Source organism: Myotis myotis, unplaced genomic scaffold, assembly GCF_014108235.1.
Source record: "Myotis myotis isolate mMyoMyo1 unplaced genomic scaffold, mMyoMyo1.p scaffold_m19_p_5, whole genome shotgun sequence".
Lineage (NCBI taxonomy): Eukaryota > Metazoa > Chordata > Mammalia > Chiroptera > Vespertilionidae > Myotis > Myotis myotis.
Window position 1 is genome coordinate 34,472,370 of NW_023416357.1, and position 21,718 is coordinate 34,494,087.

Below are 21,718 nucleotides of genomic sequence, written 5' to 3' on the forward strand. Positions count from 1 at the left end.
ATAGGACACCAAAGTATAGTCAGCAAAAGCAAAACAGACAAATGGGACTGTATCAATCTTAAAAACTTTTATGAATCAAAGAACACAGTTAACAGAATGAAGCAACAGGCTAGGTATTGGGAGAAAATATTTGCAAATCATATATCTGATAATGGTTTCATATCCAGAATATATAAAGAACTCCTACAACTCAACAACAAATATCAAATTACTCAATTAAAAAACAGGTAAAGGACTGACACAAAATTTCTCCAAAGAAGATATAAGATGGCCAGAAAATATGAAAAGATGCTCATCATTACTAATCATCAGAGAAATGCAAATTAAAACACAATGAGATATCACTTCATGCCCATTAGGACAGCTACTATTAAAAAAATAAAAAATACCAACCCCTCAAACCAAACACCAAAAAGTAACAAGTGTTGGTAAAAATGTAGAGAAATTACTGCTGGGGGGATTATAATATGGTACAAACACTATGGAAAACAGTACGGCTCTTTCTCAGAAAATAAAAAATTGAACTACCATCCAGTAATCTCGTGGCTGGATATATATCCAAAAAAATTGAAAGCGAGGTCTCTAAGAAATAGTTGCACACCTATGTTCACAGCAGTACTATTCACCATAGCTAAGAGGTGGAAGTAACAATAATGTCTTTCAATGGATAAATGGATAAACAAAAGGTGGTATAAGCAAACAATTCTGTCACATTTTAACTGTGAGGGCATTGTGCTATATGAAATAAGCCAGTCACAAAAAGATAAATAATGTATGATTCCACTTACATGAAGTATTTAGAGAAGTCAAATTCAAAGAAACAAAGTTATCAAGAGCTGGTAAGGTAGGAGAAAAGAGGAGTTATTGTTTATAAGGCACAGAGTTTCAGTTTTGGAAGATGGAAAAATTTCTGGAGATTTGATCCACACAATGTGAATATAGTTAACAATACTAAATTGTACATTTAAAAATGGTTAAGATGGTAAATTTTTATTATTTTTTTTACCGCAATAAAAAAAAAAAAAAAAGTGGTACATCCTCACAATAAAGTATCTTGCAGCTATTAAAAGAAACAAAACAATGTCACTGTATACTGCCATGAAGTGTTCTCCAGGACATAACACTTAAGTGAAAAGGGCAAGGTGGAGAAATGTATAAGGTATTCTACCTTTAAATGCAGGGAGTGTGCAGGTAAGTATATAAAAATTTCCTCTATTTTTAAATGATGAATAAAACTCAGAAAAAATTCTTAATAGTTTTATATGGGGAATGGTAGAGATGGTAGGGGGGTTGGGGATAGAAGCTAGGCTGCTCTATGTGAACCTTGCTTTATAGTTTACAGATTGGACTCTGAACATTTGTGTGAAAAACTGAACTACCATACAAGCCAGTAATCTCATGACTAGAGATATATACATTTAATGTTTTACACTATTATAAAATAGTATTAAATTTTTTAAAAAATATATATTTTATTGATATTTTACAGAGGGGAAGGGAGAGGGATAGAGAGTTAAAAACATCGATGAGAGAGAAACATCAATCAGCTGCCTCCTGCACACCCCCGACTGGGGATGTGCCTGCAACCAAGGTACATGCCCTTGATCGGAATCGAACCTGGGACCTTTCAGTCCGCAGGCCAATGCTCTATCCACTGAGCCAAACCAGGAAGGGCATATTAAATTTTTTTTAAAGTCCCTAAAAACAGCCCTATCTCTCATCACTGATGTTTCTATCTCTCTCTTCCTCTCCCTTCCTCTCTGAAATCAATAAAAATGTATTAAAAAAAAAAAAAAAAGTCCCTAAAAAGAGAAAGCAAAATGGAACACATGCACGTTTTTAAATTAGGGGAATCTACTTTAAAAGAGACTAAAATATATCAAACAAGTACAGGATTCTCAAACAAGTACAGTTGCCTCAAAAAAAAAGCAACTTAAAAATTTTTTAATAGTCTAGGAGATCTGAATACTCACTGGATAATGAATAATATTAAAGATCTATTGTTACATTTTTTAGGTGAGATAACAGTTTTTGTTATGTTTTTTAAGAGTCCTTACTTTTTAGAATTATATCTGAAAATATTTTGTAGATGAAATTATATGACGTTGGGATGAAATATGTTGGGATTTATTTGAAAATAACTTGGGAGCCTGCAGACAGAAAAGGGAATGGGGAAAGGAGAGATGAAATTTAAAAGTTTTTCATTGTTTTGTTTTTAATATATTTTATTGATTTTTTACAGAGAGAAAGGGAGAGGATAGAGAGTTAGAAACATCAATGAGAGAGAAACATCGATCAGCTGCCTCCTGCACGCCCCCCACTGGAGATGTGCTCGCAACCAAGGTACATGCCCTTAACCGGAATCGAACCTGGGACCCTTGAGTCCGCAGGCCGACGCTCTATCCACTGAGCCAAACCGGTTCTGGCTAAAAGTTTTTCATTGTTAAAGTGAGTTTTGGGTACAAGGAGATTCCTCATACCCCTTTCTATTTTTCACTAATAGATTTTTTTAATCCTGTGATTCATGAATTTCTTAGTTCTCTTTTCAAGCTGATTACCATGGAATTTAAGCAACAATGATTCGTCAGAAAAGAAACATAAAGTGCAGTACAGTACATTACCTTCGTAAAAGTGACAGGGATGCTGGCATCCAACTGAATGTGATCTGCAACCTCTGTAAACTGCTGCTGCTGCTTCTGCAATGTTTCCAGTAACCTTGTAATTTCTTGTTTTGCCAAGACAACTCTACAATCATCCTAGGAAAGAGAAGACAGTATTCTTATAAACATGTTAAAAAAGAGACATTATCAAAACTCAAAAAAAAGATCATTTAACATTACAGTATTCAAAGTTAACCTAAGTGTAAATTTGACTAGGATAAAAATAATCAGGCATTAATAAAGAATTTGAGAACCTATCAAAAGAAGAATGAATAAATTGTGGTATATTGTTCACACATACAACATTATATACCACTATGAGAGTGAACCACAATTACATGTGCTATGAATCTTATAAACATAATGTAGTGTACAAGAAGAAATAACATAAAGAGTTCATACTGTATGATTCCATTACCAAAACAGGCAAAAATAAGAAATGCACTAGAAGTCAGTATAGTAGTTTATCCTTGGGGAAAGGGCTAGTAGTTACCAGCAGGAAGTCTGAGGGATTTCTGGGAGCTGGTAATGGTCTGTTACTTGGTCTGAATGCTTGGCATTATACAATAATGCCCTGTCCGAAAATTCAGCCAGCTGAACACTTAGGAACACAGTTCTTTATGTATGTTGTACTTCTATAAAACGTTTTTTTTTGTTTGTTTGTTTGTTTTTTAAATATATTTTATTGATTTTTTACAGAGAGGAAGGGAGAGAGAGATAGAGAGTTAGAAACATCGATGAGAGAGAAACATCGATCAGCTGCCTCCTGCACATCTCCCACTGGGGATATGCCCGCAACCCAAGTACATGCCCTTGACCGGAATCGAACCTGGGACCCCTCAGTCCGCAAGCCGACGCTCTATCCACTGAGCCAAACCGGCTTCGGCTATAAAACGTTTTTAAAATAATATAAGATATACATGTATTGGTAAAAAAAAGAAAAAAGAAAGAAAGAAAAGAAAAAAGGACTTCACATCAGATTGTGAAAAACCTTACTCTAGATCCCCAGGCTCTCCTCAAAGTCAAACACTTTCTAGTTTCTCAATTGTTATTCCAGATATTCTATACATGTGCCAATATATTCTTCAAAAGACAGAGATGTCCCAAAAATATGTACGTTCCATGACAGCAGTGATGTTATCAGTTTTTATTCACTGTTGCATATTCATATTAGTTGATGGAAATTCCATTATTCCAGTGGCTCAGAACAAAAAACTTGAAGTCACTCTTGCCTTCTCCTCCCTAATAACCCGCAACAACCTGTCAACAAATCCTACTGGATACCCAGAATCTGGGCATTTCTACCTGCTACTAACCTAGACACTATTCTCTCTCACTTGGAATTCTACAACAGCCTCCTAAGCATTGAACTCCTTCCTTCTACCTTTGCCCCCACTTCAATCTATTTTTTACACGTTATCCAGAGTGATCCTTTGGACATGTAAGATCAAGTCATTTTTATGCTCAAAACCCCATTTCAATCAGGAAAAGCTCAAGTCCTTCCAATAGCCCAAGGCCTTCCTTACATATAATCCATATGACCTCTCATTTCAGCTTCTATTATTCCCTCCTTCGCTTACTTCATTCCAGCCACAGTGCCCTCTTTTGCTGTTCCTCAAACACACTAGGCATGCTGCCTCTAACCATTTCCTCAGCTGGAATTCTCTTCCTCCCAATAGGGCTTTACCTAATTCCTTCACCTCCTTCCTCTCTGTGTTCTTGCTCAAGTCTTATCTTCTCTCAATGATGTTTACCCTATTTATTTATTTGTCCTCACCCGGGAACGTCCTCAGACAGAGGAAGGGAGGGAGAGAGAGAAGAGTATCGATGTGAGAAATTAGTTCGGTTGCCTTCCCTACGTGCCCCAACCGGGGATCAAACCCGTAACCCACGTATATATGTATGTGCCCTGTGAATCTAACTAGCAGCATTTCAGTGCACAGGACGACGCTCAACCAACTGAACCGCTCCGACCAGGCTACCCTGACTATTTAATAAGGCAATCTGCTGTACCTCCACACTTTCTCTTTTTTCCTTAGCTCACTTTTTCATATCCTATATAATTTACTTATTTAGATATGTTATGGTTTATTACCCATCTTCTTGCTCGAATGCCAATTCCACAAGATTATGGCTTTTTGCTTGTTTTGTTTACTGATATATCGTATGTATCTGGAATGTACATGCATATACTAGGCACTCAATACATATTTGCTAAATCAATAGCTAAATCCTCACCATTTAGCAAAGTATATCATATGCAAACTGGGTAACAAATGCCTTTTAATAACTCAACTATCAAAAAACATAGTTTTTCTGCCCTAACCAGTTTGGCTCAGAGGACAGAGCGTCGGCCCAAGGACTGAAGAAGGGTTCCGGGTTCAATTCTGGTCAAAAACATGTCCCTTGGTTGCGGGCTTGATCCCCAATAAGGGGCGTGCAGGAGGCAGCTGATCGATGTTTCTCTCTCATCAATGTTTCTAAGTCTCTCTCTCCCTTCCTCTCTGTAAAAATCAGTATTTTTTAAAAAAATAGCTTTTCTGTGACATCAAAGTTAAGAACCACTAAATTAGAACTAGAGAGGTACCCCCAAAAAAGAGCAAGGAAGAGAGACTTCAAAGATTAGCAGACATTTCAGCTAGACTTTGAAGGAGGATTTCCACTCGCAGGAAAGGGAGATATGAACCTGCCAAGCAGAAGGAATAGTACATGGTTGGCAAAGAAGAGTAAAGAACTTGGCGTGACTGAAGAATGACAGAGATAGAAGTTCTAGAACCCACGGTTTTATGGTGGGGAGGGCACATGAAGAAGAGGACACTAGTTTGTTGGTGGAGCAACTGGAGGTTATCGAGACCATGTCCTAAGTACAATGTTAATGAATGCAGTAACATACAATAAAATAAAAATATTTATTAAAGTAATAAAATAGACTAGTGTGTATCTCTGGTAATTATCTACTTAACCTTAAAAATTCTTCTCCTTAAACTATATCCTTCCTATGTTTAAACTACCTACCTGTTGCAAAGTCTTTTCACAATGGAGACAGGCTGTTGAAACCTGGGACAGCAAAATAGTCATATCTTCTTGTTGTTGCCTGAGCCAAATTAATTTTTCTCGAACATGAGCATCGACAACACTTAAAGCCATTTCTTCTTGACGACACAGAGTTTCATGTAGATCAGAAAAATAAGCTCGAACACATGACCGGGCATTCTCCGCAGTACCCGGTACCTAAGAAAATAAAAATAAAGTTTAAGCAACTCTAACTATAACAAAGATTGTATATGTGAAATATGAAAATTTAAATACCACCTATTATCCTTAAAAATTCTAAAATTTGTATCTTCACCACAGCCTTTGGATACCCAACTGTTTAAATGACATCTCAGTAGCAAAAGAGTCTCTCTTCTCTAAAATCCAGTTTCCTCCATCTCAATAAATGGCAACTCCATCCTCCAGATTGTTCAAGACAAAAAAATTGAAACCATCTTTAACATTTTGTTTGAGTCCCACAATTAGTTCCTCAGCAAATTCTCTGGACTCCAGAATATATACAAAATATAATCATGCATCATCACCTCCACCTCTTATCAACCTGACCCAAGCTATTATCATGTCTCACCTGATTATTATAATAGTCTTCTAATTGGTCTTACTATATCTGCCACTGCACACTACAATGTATTCTCCACCCAGCAGCCAGAATGATCTGTTTAAAATGGTAAGTCAAAATATATTCTCTTGCTCAAAATTCTTCATTCCCCTCAGAGTGAATGCCCACCTCCTCTCTGTATCGTGTGTTCAAGGACAGACTCACTGAGAAAAGGATGCCTGAACAAAGACCTGAAGGAGGTAAGAGAAGAACCACACAAATATCTTGAGGAAGAGCATTCCTGGCAGACAGAAGAGCAAGTACCTCTAAGGCCTATTCTGCCTCACTCCCCGCCCCCAGTCACTCTACTCGAGGTGCACGTAGCCTCCTCACAGTTTCATAGCACACCATGCACATGCCAACCTCAGGGCCCTTGCCACTTACTTTCCTCGTCCTGGAATACTCCTCCCCCCGGTATTTTCATAGTTCCCTTTCTCATCTCCTGTAGGTCTTTGCTCAATGTCACCTTCTCAGGGAATGGGTCCTCAAATAGAAATCTAGGTCTCATGCCTGGCCCTCCAAGTCAGCTATTCAAGTCAGCTATACTAATCACTAAGACCTAACTATTCAACTTCAAAATCTCAAATTCTTCTACTTCTCTCCATTCTCACTACTTTAGTGAATATTGGTCATTAAAGCATCTCTCAACTGGATAATTTCAGCAACTGCTAATAAGTTTCCGGCTTCCAATCTTGTTGCTACTCCAATTCATTTTCTACGTTGAAGAGCAACTTTTCTTTTTTCCTGTTGTAAATTCTTACCCAAGGATATTTTTTCTATTGACTTTTAGAGAGAAGAGAGGGGAAGAGACAGAGAGAAACTCCGACGTGAGAGAGACACACCGATTGGTTGCCTCCCGGACATGCCCCAACCAATGCTGGGGATCAAACCTGCAACTGAGGTACCTGCCCATGACCAGAATCGAACCTGCGACCCTTCATTCGAAGGGTATCACTGTAAGCCAGCCAGAGAAAGATAAATATCACATGATCTCACTCATATGTGGGATATAATGATCAACATAATTTGATGAACAAGAATAGATCCAGAGACAAATGGTAGGGGAGGGGAGCGGTTAGAGAGCAACCAAAGGACTTGTATACATGCATATTAGCATATCCAATGGACACAGGCACTGAGGCGGTAGGGGCTTGCCTGGGGTGGGAATGGCTGGGGGCGGCAGGGGGGGGGGGGGTGGCGTCAATCGGGGGGAAAAGGAGACATATATAAAACTTTAGACAATAAATAAATAATAAATTTAAAAAGAAATTATTTCATGATTAGTTCAGTATAATTGCTCAATAAATAATAGAAGGTGAAAGGTAAGAAAGAGAAAGAGTAAAAGGTAAAAAACAAATTTAAAAATCCATACATGTTCTGTGTGGGCCATTCCAATTCCATCTTCCACTATTTGTTCTCCTCCTTCAATGTGCTGAACGATTCCAACTAATTTTCTGGAATAATCTGAGATTTCCTCAGTGAAGGTCCGTATACAGTGAGCCATATCTAAAATTGAGGCTCGGATCTGGTTAGCTTCTGGTTCCAATACTGAATGCTATAAAATGCAACATTATAGGAAAAAACTCATAGTATTTGACTAATAATATAAAAAATTACTTAAATCATTCCTATTAATTAAAAAAACCTTCAACCACAAGTGGCTTTTTTAACACATTTTACAAAAGCAAGCATATAAAATGCTAATTTGCCTTCACCCAATAACTATTTATCCTGCAAAGCAATACTTTAAATTTTACAAATCAATTTCTCACTAACCAGGAACCCACAAGTACCTCTAAAATTTTATCACAGCAGTTCATCAATAGACATAAATATTATCAAAACAACCTAGTGCATTATGAAAACATACACTGAAGAAAAGAACTTTTGTTTCCTGCTGGAAAGCTATTTTCATTAAAGAAAGAATCATGATGCCTTGCTACTGAAATTTTTGTTATTCAGAAATTAAATCTTGTTTCTTTTCAGTCTACCAAACAAACAGTGGGTTGGCAGACTAGGTAAATCATCCAGTTTAATTATATTCATACCTTGTGACCTTGGTGTTTTCCATATTCTTTGCAGACACAGCACATGAGTGGGCTAGTTTGACAGCCTTCTTCCAAGCAAACAAACTCAATGGCATGCACCTGATGCTGAGAACACATGGTTTTCTCATGAGGTTTATCAGCGAGAGGCACTCGCCTGTGCTTTGCTAATGTCTTCGTAGAATGAGTAACTTGGGAACACTCTGAGCACAAGTGAGTTGCACATACAGTGCAATATACAGATGCAACGTGAGCTTCATCTTCATCGCAACGAATGATGCTCTGATAAAAACAAATTAATGCCTTTGAGTCTAAGACTTAGACTGAACTCAGAACACTATAGCATGACAAATTTTGAAACATAAAAGCCTAGAATCTTTTTTAAAAATAATTAATCAGCCTTTTTATATGAAAATACACTGGTAATTAGTACAAAGGTCATTCACTACTCATCTGAGAAAGTATTCATTTCTATGGGTGAGAAGCTATTCCCAAAATTGGTTATCAATATATGTTAAATTACGTGAGGCCAAAAATAAAACTATTCTCATAAATTCACAGAGTAAAGTTAACTTCCACAAAATCCCTTTGCTTTATAAGAAACTGAATAGAGGTTAGAATTCTTTTTTTCAGACTAAAACCACTGATATTAAAAACATACCTACTGCTTTAGCCCTAGCTGGTTTGGCTCAGTGGATACACATTGGCCTGCGGACCAAAGGGTCCCGGGTTCGATTCCAGCCAAGGGTAAGTACCTTGGTTGCAGGCTTCTCCCAGGCCCGGGGTCTGGTCAGGGCACATGAAGGAGGCAACCAATCCATGTGCTTCTCTCACATCTATGTTTTTCTCTGTCTTTTCCTCTCTCTTCCACTCTCTCCAAAAATAAAAAAATCAATGGAGCCCTGGCTGGTTTGGCTCAGTGGATAGAGTGTCGGCCTGCGGACTGAGGGGTCCCAGGTTGATTCCGGCGAAAGGCACATGCCTGAATTGTGGGTTCGATCCCCAGTAGGGGGTGTGCAGGAGGCAGCTGATTGATTCTCTCTCATCATTGATGTTTCTATCTCTCTCCCTCTCCCTTCCTCTCTGAAATCAATAAAGAAATATATATATTTTTTAAAAATCAATGGGAAAATATCCACGGGTAAGGATTAACAAAAAAAACAAAACAAAACAAAATATACCCACTGCTTTAAGTATTATCTGTCATAATGATAAATAGAAAGAAGAGAAGCACAATGCTATTTAGATAGCAAGGGGTGTACATCAGAATTAGCTATAAAGCTTTTAAAACCATGGTGCCAAAAGGGGTTAATGAGGGGGGAAAGGGGACATATGTAATATTTTCAACAATAAAGATTTTAAAAGAATAATAATAAAAATAAAAAATAAAGCCATGTTGCCAAGAATCCAACCTGGGAAATAATAGGTTAGAGATGAAGCCTGAGTTTGTGTACTTTTCTCTAAAGTTTCACAGGTGAGTCCAATGCACAATTCTAGTTGAAAGCCACTGATTTAAGCAAATAAACAATTAACACCTATGCTGTTAAGTATTAAGCTTTTAGTATATGTGCTGCCGAAGCGAGCACATAAGTATTAGGCTTTTAAGTATTATTTCTAATTTCCATTAATTACTAAAAAGCTTCAAGTTGGAAAATTTTACATGTCAGATCACCAAGAAAGCTTGCAATTTTTTGCTGAATATTAAAAGGCCATAATTAGAAAGGGAGAGATTTGGTATAAAATTTTTCCAGAAATAAAAATTAGAAAATATACCAATGGTGTCACTCAATATCACAAATTAAAAAAAGCACACAAAGTTAGACAGCTTTGTTTGCAATTATGGGAAATACGTACATGTAAAATAAAAATTCATGTCTTCTGTTTTCAAGATCTGACAAGTAATTTACAAGGTCAACATTAGATAATACTCTAATGCAGTGGTTCTCAACCTTGGGTGCACATTAGAATCACCTGGGAATCTTTTTAAAATCCTGATTTCTGGGCCTTATCCTCCGGAAATTGTTTCTTTGTTATGGGGTGGGGCCACATTAGTAACAAAGAAACAGAATTTCCGGAGGATGAGGCCCAGGAATCAGGATTTCAAAAAGATTCCCAGGTGATTCTAATGTGCAGCCAAGGTTGAGACCCACTGCTCTGTCTTTTGAAATAAAGATAAAATCTAGAATGTGTGAAAGAACTGCAAAAATTTCAGAAAACAATGCTTCCGTTTGAAATTTATTTCAATGATTTACTTTACATAAAGAAATCATGATTTAATAAAAGTGAAAATCATTTCGACTTCTTTTATCTTGATGTTAAACATGCTTTTAAAGCTGATCACCAAAATCAATAACTGCTATTTACTACAACTATTCTTATATCCAGAACAGCCTATGAGCTATGCAGGCAAACAATTCCGTAAGTGTTAAAAATGTATTTTAATCTGTGTTCATGGACTTCTAATATTTCGGGATATCTACCTGTCTGGAAAAAGAGGATACGCCTACACGTAATTTAACCTTTTCATAAAGATATTTAATAGTAGTAATTCCCTCAGGAGCTAGTGCTATCTTTAAGGCATTTTGCTTCAATATTAAATAGCCTCCTTCATAGAGTTCCTCTTTCTTTCTTTTTTTTTCTTTCTCTCTCTCTCCTCTCTCTTTTCTCTCTCTCTCTCTCTCTCTCTCTCTCTCTCTCTCTCTCTCTCTCTCTCTCTCTCTCTCTCTCTCTCTCTCTCCCCCTCTCTTTGTACTTTACTGTTCACTAGTTCATTTTTGTATCCTCTGCTTTAATGCACATCTTACTCTTTCATAATCGTACTCTTTCACTTTCTGGGATAGAAAGGATTTAGTATAGGGAGATAAGCTTATACACAAGACATAGTTTGGGTATAGTATTATCAAAGAATTCAGGTTTCAGTGTTACTTTTGTTCTTTTGGGATTTTTGTTGCCTTAAGAACTATAATGTAACAAAAAGTTGTGTTTCTAGGATCCTATCTGCTGGAGTAAGTGAGGTAATATTGTGCTTTTCATGGCAAATATTTTAAATTAAAAAAAAAATCCATGCTCATAACAAATATTTCACCAAGTTCAATCAATACCTCTCCAGATATCCCAATGGCTTCTTCTGCAGCACCATACTGACCAATATGTCCATTCTGTAGTCGTTCCAAAAGTTCCAATAAAGCAAAATTTTTTTTCAATCCCCAAACACCTGAATCTCCTAGAATAAATATAAAAATAAAAACTAAATCTAACAGAATGCAATCATAATCACTTTACCTCATACCTCAACTGTAATTTCTAAGTCATACAGTTTAGCCATTAATAACGTCTAAATTTTAAAAATGCAAATTTCCCCCATTTCCTATTTATGATAGAACAATTGTCTTAATATTCTTTAAAAAACAGAATTCCTCAGGATTCTACATAGAAACATACTTTCAAGTTTCAATATTTTTCTATCATTTAACTTTATAAATCCTATTTTGTCACTGACTTTTACTATATATTCTAAAATAAGTGCTTTGAATTATTTTTACAGCAACCTAAGGTAAGAAATACAGTTTACATTGCAACCCAGGATCATATGTCAAATATATAACTGAAACAAAAGTTTCACACACCAGTATTCACTCTTTCAGTGTGCAACACACTGTTTTAGGTTTATTTCTTTTTAAAACAATTTCGTCACAACCAATTAAATTGATTTCATGACCACAAATAAGCTATGACTCATGTTTGAAATTCCCTGTACAAAAAATACACAACCTAAAATAGCTCTATCTCTAAGCAAACTGGAACTAAAACAGCTAAAGATAGTATTTCCCCCACTCTTCATCTAACCTAGAACCTTATAGAAGTCAATGACTATATAAACTCCTTTTCACGCAGATACATCAAAACAATACGGTTGCGGGCACATCCCCAGTGGGAGGTGTGCAGGAGGCAGCTGATCGATGTTTCTCTCTCATCGATGTTTCTAACTCTCTATTCCTCTCCTTTCCTCTCTTTGAAAAACCAATAAAATATATTAAAAAAAAACAAACAAAAAAAAACCACAATACAACAATCCCTTTTAGGTAGATAAGACTTTAGGAATATCTGGATAAAAAAAACAATGCTTCTTTTCCCCAGAACTGACCATAAAAGGCCAGATGCGAAAGCATACATGCATGCAAACCCACTCATTCTGATTCTCTCTCTCTCTTCCTAAATCTACAAATAAAACCCAGATTCTTCAGCAGTTAGAAGGAATATGTCTGTTATGTTTGTTATGGTGAGTTTCTATGCAACAAATACCACCTGACACATTGTTGTCACCTAATCTATATTCACTGAATGAATGCATAAATGAAAGGATGATGGGGTTACTGGCTGCAGGGCTCCCCTTCCTCTTGGCCAAGCTTTTCTTTAAAAAGGAAAAGGAAAAGGGGAAGTAAAGGAAAGACCATTTCTTGTTGTGGTCCTCCAAAAAATTTCAAATTAGGCAAAATAGCCTCTTCTGACTTTTGTGACCTCCTTTCCCCAGCACCTTCATGCAGCCAATCCAGCATTTCTCCCTCAACCCGCTAACCAACTAGGCTTTCTCCTTAATTGTTTACATTTTTCACTCTTATTCTACTACAAGCTCAGTTGTATCTAGTCTATTTATATAAGCATTAAAAAGTATACTAAGCAAGTCCTTTAATTAAAGATATTATCCTGACAATTTTCTAAATATTGTCATCCTATCTAATAAAAGAGAAACATGGTAATTGGCGTATGACCGCTACCCTTCCCATTGGCTAATCAGCGAGATATGCAAATTAACTGCCAGCCAAGATGGCGGCCGGCAGCCAGGCAGCTTGAAACTAACATGAGGCTTGCTTGCTTCAGTGATGGAGGACTCCAACGTTCCCCGCCTGCCGCTGCAGGCCTCTGAGCTGCAACTCTAAGCAACTATGTAACAAATATAGAAGCTAAACAAAACCCCAGAAACCTGATTTAGTCCACCGGGCTTCCGCCAGCAGGATCGCAACATTGTAAGCAAAGGTCCGAAACCTACTTTCAGCAGCGGAGGCCTAAGAGCTGGAGCCAAGCCTCAAAGCTAAAGCTGGCCCAGAATAAAAAAGAAAAAAAGGAGCGGTTGGGAGCTTCAGTCACCCCCAGTGTGAAAACAGCCCTCAGCCCCTCACCCAGACTGGCCAGGCACCCCAGTGGGGACTCCCACCCTGAAGGGTGTGTGACCAGCTGCAAACAGCCATCATCCCCTCACCCAGGCTGGCCAGGCACCCTAGTGAGGACCCCCACCCTAATCCAGGACACCCTTCAGGGCAAACCAGCCAGCACCCACCCATGCACCAGGCCTCTACCCTATATAGTAAAAGGGTAATATGCCTCCCAGCACCGGGATCAGCAGAGCCGCGAGGCCTCCCGGCACCGGGATTAGCGTGACAGGGGGCAGCGCCCAAACCCCCTGATTGCCCTGTGGCTCTGTGTGTGACAGGGGGCGGGGCCACAACCTCCCTATCCACCCTGCTCTGTTCGTGACAGGGGAAGGCGCTCCAACCCCCTGATCAGCCCTGCTCTGTGCCTGACAGGGGGGAGCTCCCCAACCCCCTGATCACCCTGCGGCTCTGTGTTTGACAGGGTGCGGAGCCCCAACCCCCTGATCGGCCCTGCTCTGTGTATGACAGGGTGCGGCGCCCCAATCCTCCCCCCCACTGCCATGGGCCCTGCTCTGTGTGTGTCAGGGTAGAGCCATAACCTCCCCATCGGCCCTGCCCTGAGTGTGAGAGTGGCAGCGCCCAACCCCCTGATTGGCCCTGCTCTGTGCGTGACAGGGTACAGAGCCCCAACCCCCCTGATGGGCCCTGCTCTGTGAGTGACAGGGGGCAGTGCCCCAACCCCCTGATTGACCCTGCTCTGTGCGTGACAGGAGGTAGCGCCGCAACCTCCCCATTGACCCTGCCTTGAGTGTGACAGGGGACGGTGCCCCAACCCCCCAATCGGCCCTACCCTGAGTGTGACTGAGGGTGGCATCACAACCTCCCGATCGCCCTGCTCTGTGCATGACAGGGGGCGGCGCCCCAACTCCCCAATCGGCCCTGCTCTGAGCCTGACCAGGGGCTGCACCTAGGGATTGGGCCTGCCCTCTGCCACCCAGGAGCAGGCCTAAGCCAGCAGGTTGTTATCTCCCGAGGGGTCCCAGACTGCGAGAGGGCACAGGCCGGGCTGAGGGACCCCCGTCCCCCCCGAGTGCGCAAATTTTTGTGCACCGGGCCTCTAGTTATATAATAAAAGCCCAGTGAACGGAACGACCAGAATGACCGGTGGCTATGGTGCATACCGCAGCAGCCAACCAGCCTGATCCGGGCCCCGGTCAGCCCCCCTCCCTGGCCGGCCCGGCCCCCACTCGGCCCCCAACACCCTGATAGGGGGCGGGGCCAGCCAGCCAACTGCCTGCGCCCCCTCCCCCCCACTGGCCCAGCTCGATGAGCCCCCTCGGGACAGGCTGGCTGGACCCTACCCATGCATGAATTCCTGCACCAGGCCCAGCTCGATGAGCCCCCTCGGGACAGGCTGGCTGGACCCTACCCATGCATGAATTCCTGCACCAGGCCTCTAGTTAAATAAACTCCTAGCAGTATCAACCTACTGTCTAGTAGTATATCACTAATATTTCTGTAACTGTCAAAATAACTCTAAAATCACAATGGTTTAAACCAACAAAGACTTACTTTTTGTTCATGCAAGATATCAGGGGATGGTGAAAACAAGAAAGACTTTCCCCTACTATCCATGATCAGGGACATAGGCCACTGAGCCTCTAACCACCTGGACCACCTCAATGTATCAGGAAGAAGGATTTACTGCAAGCCATCATAAATCTCTTCTCAACAGCTTCTATCTGGAAGTTGACACTTCATCCTATTCATATTTCACTAGTTAAAAGGGAATCACACAGCCATACCTAACTCTAAGAGAGTAGGGAAGTATAATATTACCACAGGGACAGCAGAGAAGAACCAGAAATATTACGGAAATGTACTGATAACTACCACAATTAACTACTAATACAGTGGGGCCTTGACTTACAAGTGTCCCAACTAACAAGTTTTTTGAGATACCAGCTGTCTCTCAGCCCGATTTTTTGCATTGAGTTGATAGAGTAATTTGAGTTAAGGAGCTCGGTCTCGGAACGAATTAAACTCGTAAGTCAAGGCCCCACTGTATTCTTCTTGGACTAGAGAATAAATCTGATGCTGATTCTCTCACATTAACAGTCATTTTCTTCTCTAGAAAAGGGAATCACAAATTATTTTTTCTTTGTTATACTTTAACAATTTTCAAATTATCTGCAATGTACATATACATTATTTTTCTAGTATAACTAAAATAGATTTTTAAAAACAATGGCATCAAACTATATCAAGGGTTACTAACACATATTTCACAGACTAAAATCTCAGTAAAAATCTAATCTATAAGCTATAGTAATTACAATCTACATCCAAGGCAAAGTTATTGATTGGATTGTTGGTTTTTCTAATGCCATATGATAGCAATGATGTATAACTTCAACCTAGAACATGACTAAACCATTGTCTGTCACAAATTTCTGATTTAGTTAAGCCTTGAGGGTGGTAACAACCCATACTGTGGTATTTATGTAGAAAAGATATAGTGCCCTTCAAAAGGGGGAAGGGTCCACCCTCCATTTATGAAACATTTTTTTCTAAAATACACACTTCCATAGTTCTCTATAAAGATGAGATATATATACATATATATATATTATATTATATGTATATATATAATAGAATAAAAAGCCAAACAAAAGAATGTTGAAATACAGATATCTTTCTTTTCCCCCTAATTATTTCTTGGCTAATAATGCATTAATGTCATCTATAGTAATGATAACACTGTCCTATATTAGTTTTCTGGCAAGCGGACATACTACATATTTATTTAAATCAGAGATTACCAAAACCTTAAGAAACCTATCCTTTCCCTACAAGAAAACATTTAAAATCATGTTTTTCAGCTTTTTAAAGTTTTCCAGTCTAAAAAAATTTTTTTTCGTAAATTATTTTGAACGTGTTCCATTTGACATCAGCCTTAAAACAAATATTGCTACTGACCTAAAGAAAAATGACATCTTTAAACTATTTCTTTTAAAGAAAATTCTGTTATCAAAAAGAATAGATTTATAGAACTTGAGTCTGTAAAATAACTGTTAAAATGTTAATGTTATCATTTCTAAATCCAGTATCCCATGTTAATAACTAATTTTGAAATATAAAGCAAAGTTTTAAAAGATTTAGGAAACTAAAAAAATCAACAAAACCTTTACACTTATTTAAACAGAAAACAAGTAATTATCACAAGCCACAAACACTTCTGTTTTCGTACCAGTAAATAAAAACATGCTGACAGTCAAATTACTTAACCTGTATTTTCATTATTGGCCTATTTATTATAGAAAGATTGTTTTATTGTATCAATGGCTTCAGGCAAAAGAATTTTCTTATTTCTTTGAATAGATTATGTTCTCGGGTATCTTAAAAAGCTCTTCATATATAAATAAGTATTGAATATAAACATCTCATAAGATTAAATAAAATTAGTACCTAAGATTGAGTAATTTATACTTACAAGACTACTATTGGCCTTAAAGAAACTGAATCTATCTTCTAATTATGTAATTTTAAAAATCAACTGGGAAGAAATATTTCCCTATGATGTTTGTATTCCATGGACAATTTTAAATCTTAAATATATACACATATATTTTCCTACCTAGGTCTGTTACTTGTCGATCAAAAGGGCAACGGATTGCTCTTCCATGAAGAGGCAGGCGGGTGAGACAGTCATGGCAGACGGTGTGGCCACAAAGCAGCAGGCGAGGAACTTTGTCTCCTTGCAAAGAAAAGACATCTTCACAAACTCCACACTCCAGCACCTAATAGTTGAAAAGGGAACATGTGGTCTTTAAGTGATTTTAAAAGCACACATATTGCCCTACCTGGTCTGGCTCAGTGGATAGAGTGTCAGCCTACGGACTGAAGGGTCCCAGGTTCGATTCCGGTCAAGGGCATGTACCTTGGTGGCAGGCACATCCCCAGTGGAGGGTGTGCAGGAGGCAGCTGGTCGATGTTTCTCTCTCATTGATGTTTCTAACTCTCTATCCCTCTCCCTTCTTCTCTGTAAAAAATCAATAAAATATATTTTAAAAAATAAATAAATAAAAGCACACATATTTTTTTTTTTTTAAAGCTGATCTAATATGTTGAATAACGCTTGTTAAATTACTTTATTCCTCCATGGGGGGAAAAACTGTCTAGGTTGGAAAACTTTAAATCACCTTTCATCATTTCATCTGACAGACCCTACCAAAATTACATCAGAGTGAAATCTCCTTGACATGTTGTGTTAAGGGACTAGGATAATGGTGTAAGTTAACATGATCTTTATCTTTTGAAAATTATGACTTGATTCGTTATATCTGAAACAATATATAATTCTCCCAAACATGGGTTATTAAACAACTCCTCTGCAATTCCCTAACCTCCAAAACATCACCATTAATTTGGACAAAACAATTTGGAATATGTGCTAGGATGACAATTTACCTTTCTAATAAAGAACATGTTAAGACTATAAGTAATTTTGAAGTATCTAGTACCCACTTATATCACATAATGTAAAGGAAAGAAAGCAATCACCTTTGACTTAAATTTCAATTCCTTGTTCTCAATTAATAAATATGCCCCTTGGTTAGAGAATATTTTGTCTAGCTAGTTCCAATGACAAGTACATGTTTTGTCCAAGGCCATGTAGTCAGTCAAAAGGAAGGTGACAAGAATCGACATATTCTGATTCCCAGGTCCATGAGTTTATGTTTTATAATTAGTCAACAAACTGTAATTATATCAATGAAAGATTTTTGGTGCTTTTATTTCTTAATACTAGTATATCTGAAGTATTTCATAATTTAAAAATGTACCCAGTCTGAACTGTTTACGTGTACCACAAACCCCTATGCCTGCCATCTGTGACCTGCTACAATCTGATCTGTAGTTCCCAGATTGTTTTTGCCACTTTCTTTCTGCTAATGCTGAGGGAATAGCTAAAAAAAACACTTTTCTAGTGGATCCTCTTTTACATTAATAAACCAACAAATTCCTAAACACTGTATCTCTCAGGACTATCTACAGCTCAGTCCAACTGAAATGACCACAGTGTCCCTGGGGCCCCCATGTACCATGAATAAGTGTCTATCTTAACACCCAAAACACTGGAATACCTTTATTGGCTTTCCAACCTGTCTTTCCTGTTACACCAAAAAAGCTCTCAGGGGAACAGGGTATTTCAAATACCAACTAAAGTCCAACAAAATAAAAATGTAAAAACGAAGTGGCCAACCACCATCCCCAACAAAAACATAACAGGAGGTAAAAAAAAAAAAAAAAAAACAGAAACTCTCCCCCCTCCAAAAAAAAGAAGGAAACCCAGAGTGTAAATCAGACTTAATCCATTAAAATTTTAATCTTAACTCTGAAATTATTTTGGACTGACTACCTGATATGGAAGCATCTTTCACTATAAATAAACAGGTAATTCATAATTGGCTTGCATCCCAGTATGTTTCAAAAGGAGTTTAAATGTAACACACAGCTCACAAAAAAGGAAATGAAAACAATCTTAAGACGTGTTGTCTTTCCTTTAAATATATAAAAAGATGTTCACTATCACTCGAAACACTTTGAAATGCAATGAAAGCTATATCAGTATACTTTTTTTTCCAGATTAGATCAAAGAGGTTGATAACACTTTGTACTAGTGCAAGTGTCAGGGCGCATATCCCTCACACATTGCTGGTTGCTGTGAAAGGTTTTATTGATTGATACAGCTTCTCTGGAAGGGAATTTGGTAATGACTATCAAAAGTTAGAATAGCTCAACAATTCCACCTCAGGAATTTAATCCTACAAATATTTCACACATGTGTAAGAAGACCTACATGCTAATCCTTAACAGTACCATTTGCATTAGCAAGAGATTAGAAACAAAGTATACACCAGCCGTGGGCAAACTACGGCCCGCGGGCCGGATCTGGCCGTTTGAAATGAATAAAACTAAAAAAATAAAAGACCGTACCCTTTTATGTAATGATGTTTACTTTGAATTTATATTAGTTCACACAAACACTCCATCCATGCTTTTGTTCCGGCCTTCCCTTTGTGGCCCTCGAGTCAAAAAGTTTGCCCACCCCTGGTATACACCAATACAAGACTGGAAAAAAATTATGGTACATTCATATACTGCAAAAACGATGTAGTCTACTGAGGAAGAGCTAGGAAACAGCTGCACATAAATTATACATATTATACATACATACACTTCAATTTATCCTGTGTTTTTTTAATGCGGGAAAAAGGTTTCACATAAATATCAAATTCAATTAAATACAGAAATGATATTCACCACAGAATTAGATATTATAAAATAAATGCAACATTTTTTACAAATGTTCTCACTAATGTGACACAATACATTTTACTGGTTATGATAATGAACTCTAAAGAACCAAATTAAAATTTAACTTAGTTCATTTATATCTTATATTTCTGACATTATTATTACACAAGCTAAAAGAACGTATGCTGCTACTATAGGTTTCTTCAAAAAGCACGAGAAGTACACTGATTAGTAAACTAAACACAGGTACAAAAATAAAGTTATTAGACTATTTTGCATCAACTCAGTAAATAATAGAGTAAGAAATTCTTTCTTCAGTATTTATGAATAGGAATTTGGGCCAACAATATATATATATATATATATATATAAAACCCTAATATGCAAATAGACCGAATGGTGGAAAACCTAACAACTGAACAACCAGTTGCTATGACATGTGCTGACCACCAGAGGGTGCACACGGAACATGGCGAGTGTTGGCCGTGGCAGGATGGTGGAGCAGGTAAGCAGGGGTGCCAGCCCAAGGTGGGGCGCCAGTTGCTGTCACTGGGGTGAGCCTCTGGTGGTTACTGAAAATTCTTTCCACCCGTGGTCCCGCCCAGCGCTCACACCTGCTGCTGGCACCCAGTGCCAGCCCTGATCACCCCTCAGGGCTTCTCCACCTCCCCCTGCTCCTGAGGGGCGATCAGGGCAGCAGCCGCCGCTCATACACACTGACAGTGCTGGCCCCACTCACACACACTGCTATCACCAGCCCCAATCACTCTGCACCTCAGCAGGGGAGCAGCAGCGGCAGGAGCGAGGCTGCTGGCCGCAGCAGGAGGGGCCGGGCGGAGGCGCGGAGGATGGGCTGAGACCCGCCCCAGTGCCCACTGCAGCCTTGCAGCCCACAGTTCCTTTCAAGGTGCACGAATTCGTGCACTGGGCCCCTAGTATAAGATAAATTGAGTCCTAGGTAGAACAGCTTTTAATTTTATAAACTTTACAAATACGCCGAAAAGGACTTCATTACATGTACTTATTACATATAAATAAAATTTTAATTAACCAGTCCATATTTTTAAAAGACTAAGAAGGCTCACTTTCTCTTTTTTTGTGTGTGTGCCCTACATGGGATTTCAACCAGCAATCTTCCCGTGCATGGGACGATGCCCAACCAACTGAGCCACAGTGGCCAGGGTGAAGCTCACTTTCAAAAGAAACTTTCCTGATTCTTTTCTGAATGTAAATAATATAATTTTAGATTTTTATCTTTGTTTCTCTAATGATAAAAGCCATGCCACTGTCAATTTGTTCATTAAACAAGAGGCCAGTTTACATAATGTTGGCATTATTATACTTCAATTCTTACCTTCCAATTAACACTCCTTGCTTTCATCTATGAAAACGACAATTTAAAAAAAAATTTATGCCAACATATTTCTTACAAATTACAGCATGAGGCTCTTGCCAAAAAGGACTGTCCTATTGCACAGCTTAGGCACATATTACATGTAAAGATTAAAATGAATAAAGTGAGCCTCTAATATATCAAACTGTGTGCTATTACAGACTGAAGTACCATCAGGCTTTGGTAGAGTTTTGAGATTTTAAGATAAACAGAATAACAAAGTAGATACAGCAATAATATTCATGCCTAATACAACTTCTTAATTCACGTTAATTCACAAAATAATCCAGATATTCTCTACTTAGAAAAAAATACAATTCAATAAATAAAATGTCAACCACACAATATGCCTTATAATAAGAGGGCTCCTTTGCCTCTTGGATATGCTGTGTGTTTTCAGAATAACTTCATCAATACTAGTATATAAAGGTCAGATGAATCAACAACCACCAATACTGACTGAGAATACAGTTGTGAGCAGAAATGTATCATTTGTTGTC

General features: G+C 38.4%; 1 protein-coding gene across 7 annotated transcripts in view; it reads right to left on the minus strand.

Moving 5' to 3' along the window:
* Nucleotides 1-21,718, minus strand: part of TRIM23 (tripartite motif containing 23) — a 43,735-nt gene that overhangs the window by 20,410 nt on the left and 1,607 nt on the right. For 5 of the 7 annotated variants that reach the window (XR_004967396.1, XR_004967395.1, XR_004967397.1 and 2 more), the window contains exons 2-7: nucleotides 17,145-17,307; nucleotides 11,459-11,580; nucleotides 8,361-8,639; nucleotides 7,685-7,867; nucleotides 5,676-5,891; nucleotides 2,622-2,756 (exon numbers count right to left, since the gene is read on the minus strand). Coding sequence is in view for 4 of the 7 variants with exons in the window: in XM_036308140.1 (XP_036164033.1) it covers nucleotides 2,622-2,756; nucleotides 5,676-5,891; nucleotides 7,685-7,867; nucleotides 8,361-8,639; nucleotides 11,459-11,580; nucleotides 17,145-17,307 (1,098 nt within the window). In the remaining 3 variants the exon portion in view is untranslated. Of the gene's footprint in view, nucleotides 1-2,621; nucleotides 2,757-5,675; nucleotides 5,892-6,282; nucleotides 6,490-7,684; nucleotides 7,868-8,360; nucleotides 8,640-11,458; nucleotides 11,581-17,144; nucleotides 17,308-21,718 lie in introns of those variants that run through there. The other 2 variants (XM_036308142.1, XM_036308143.1) reach the window with 2 other exon arrangements.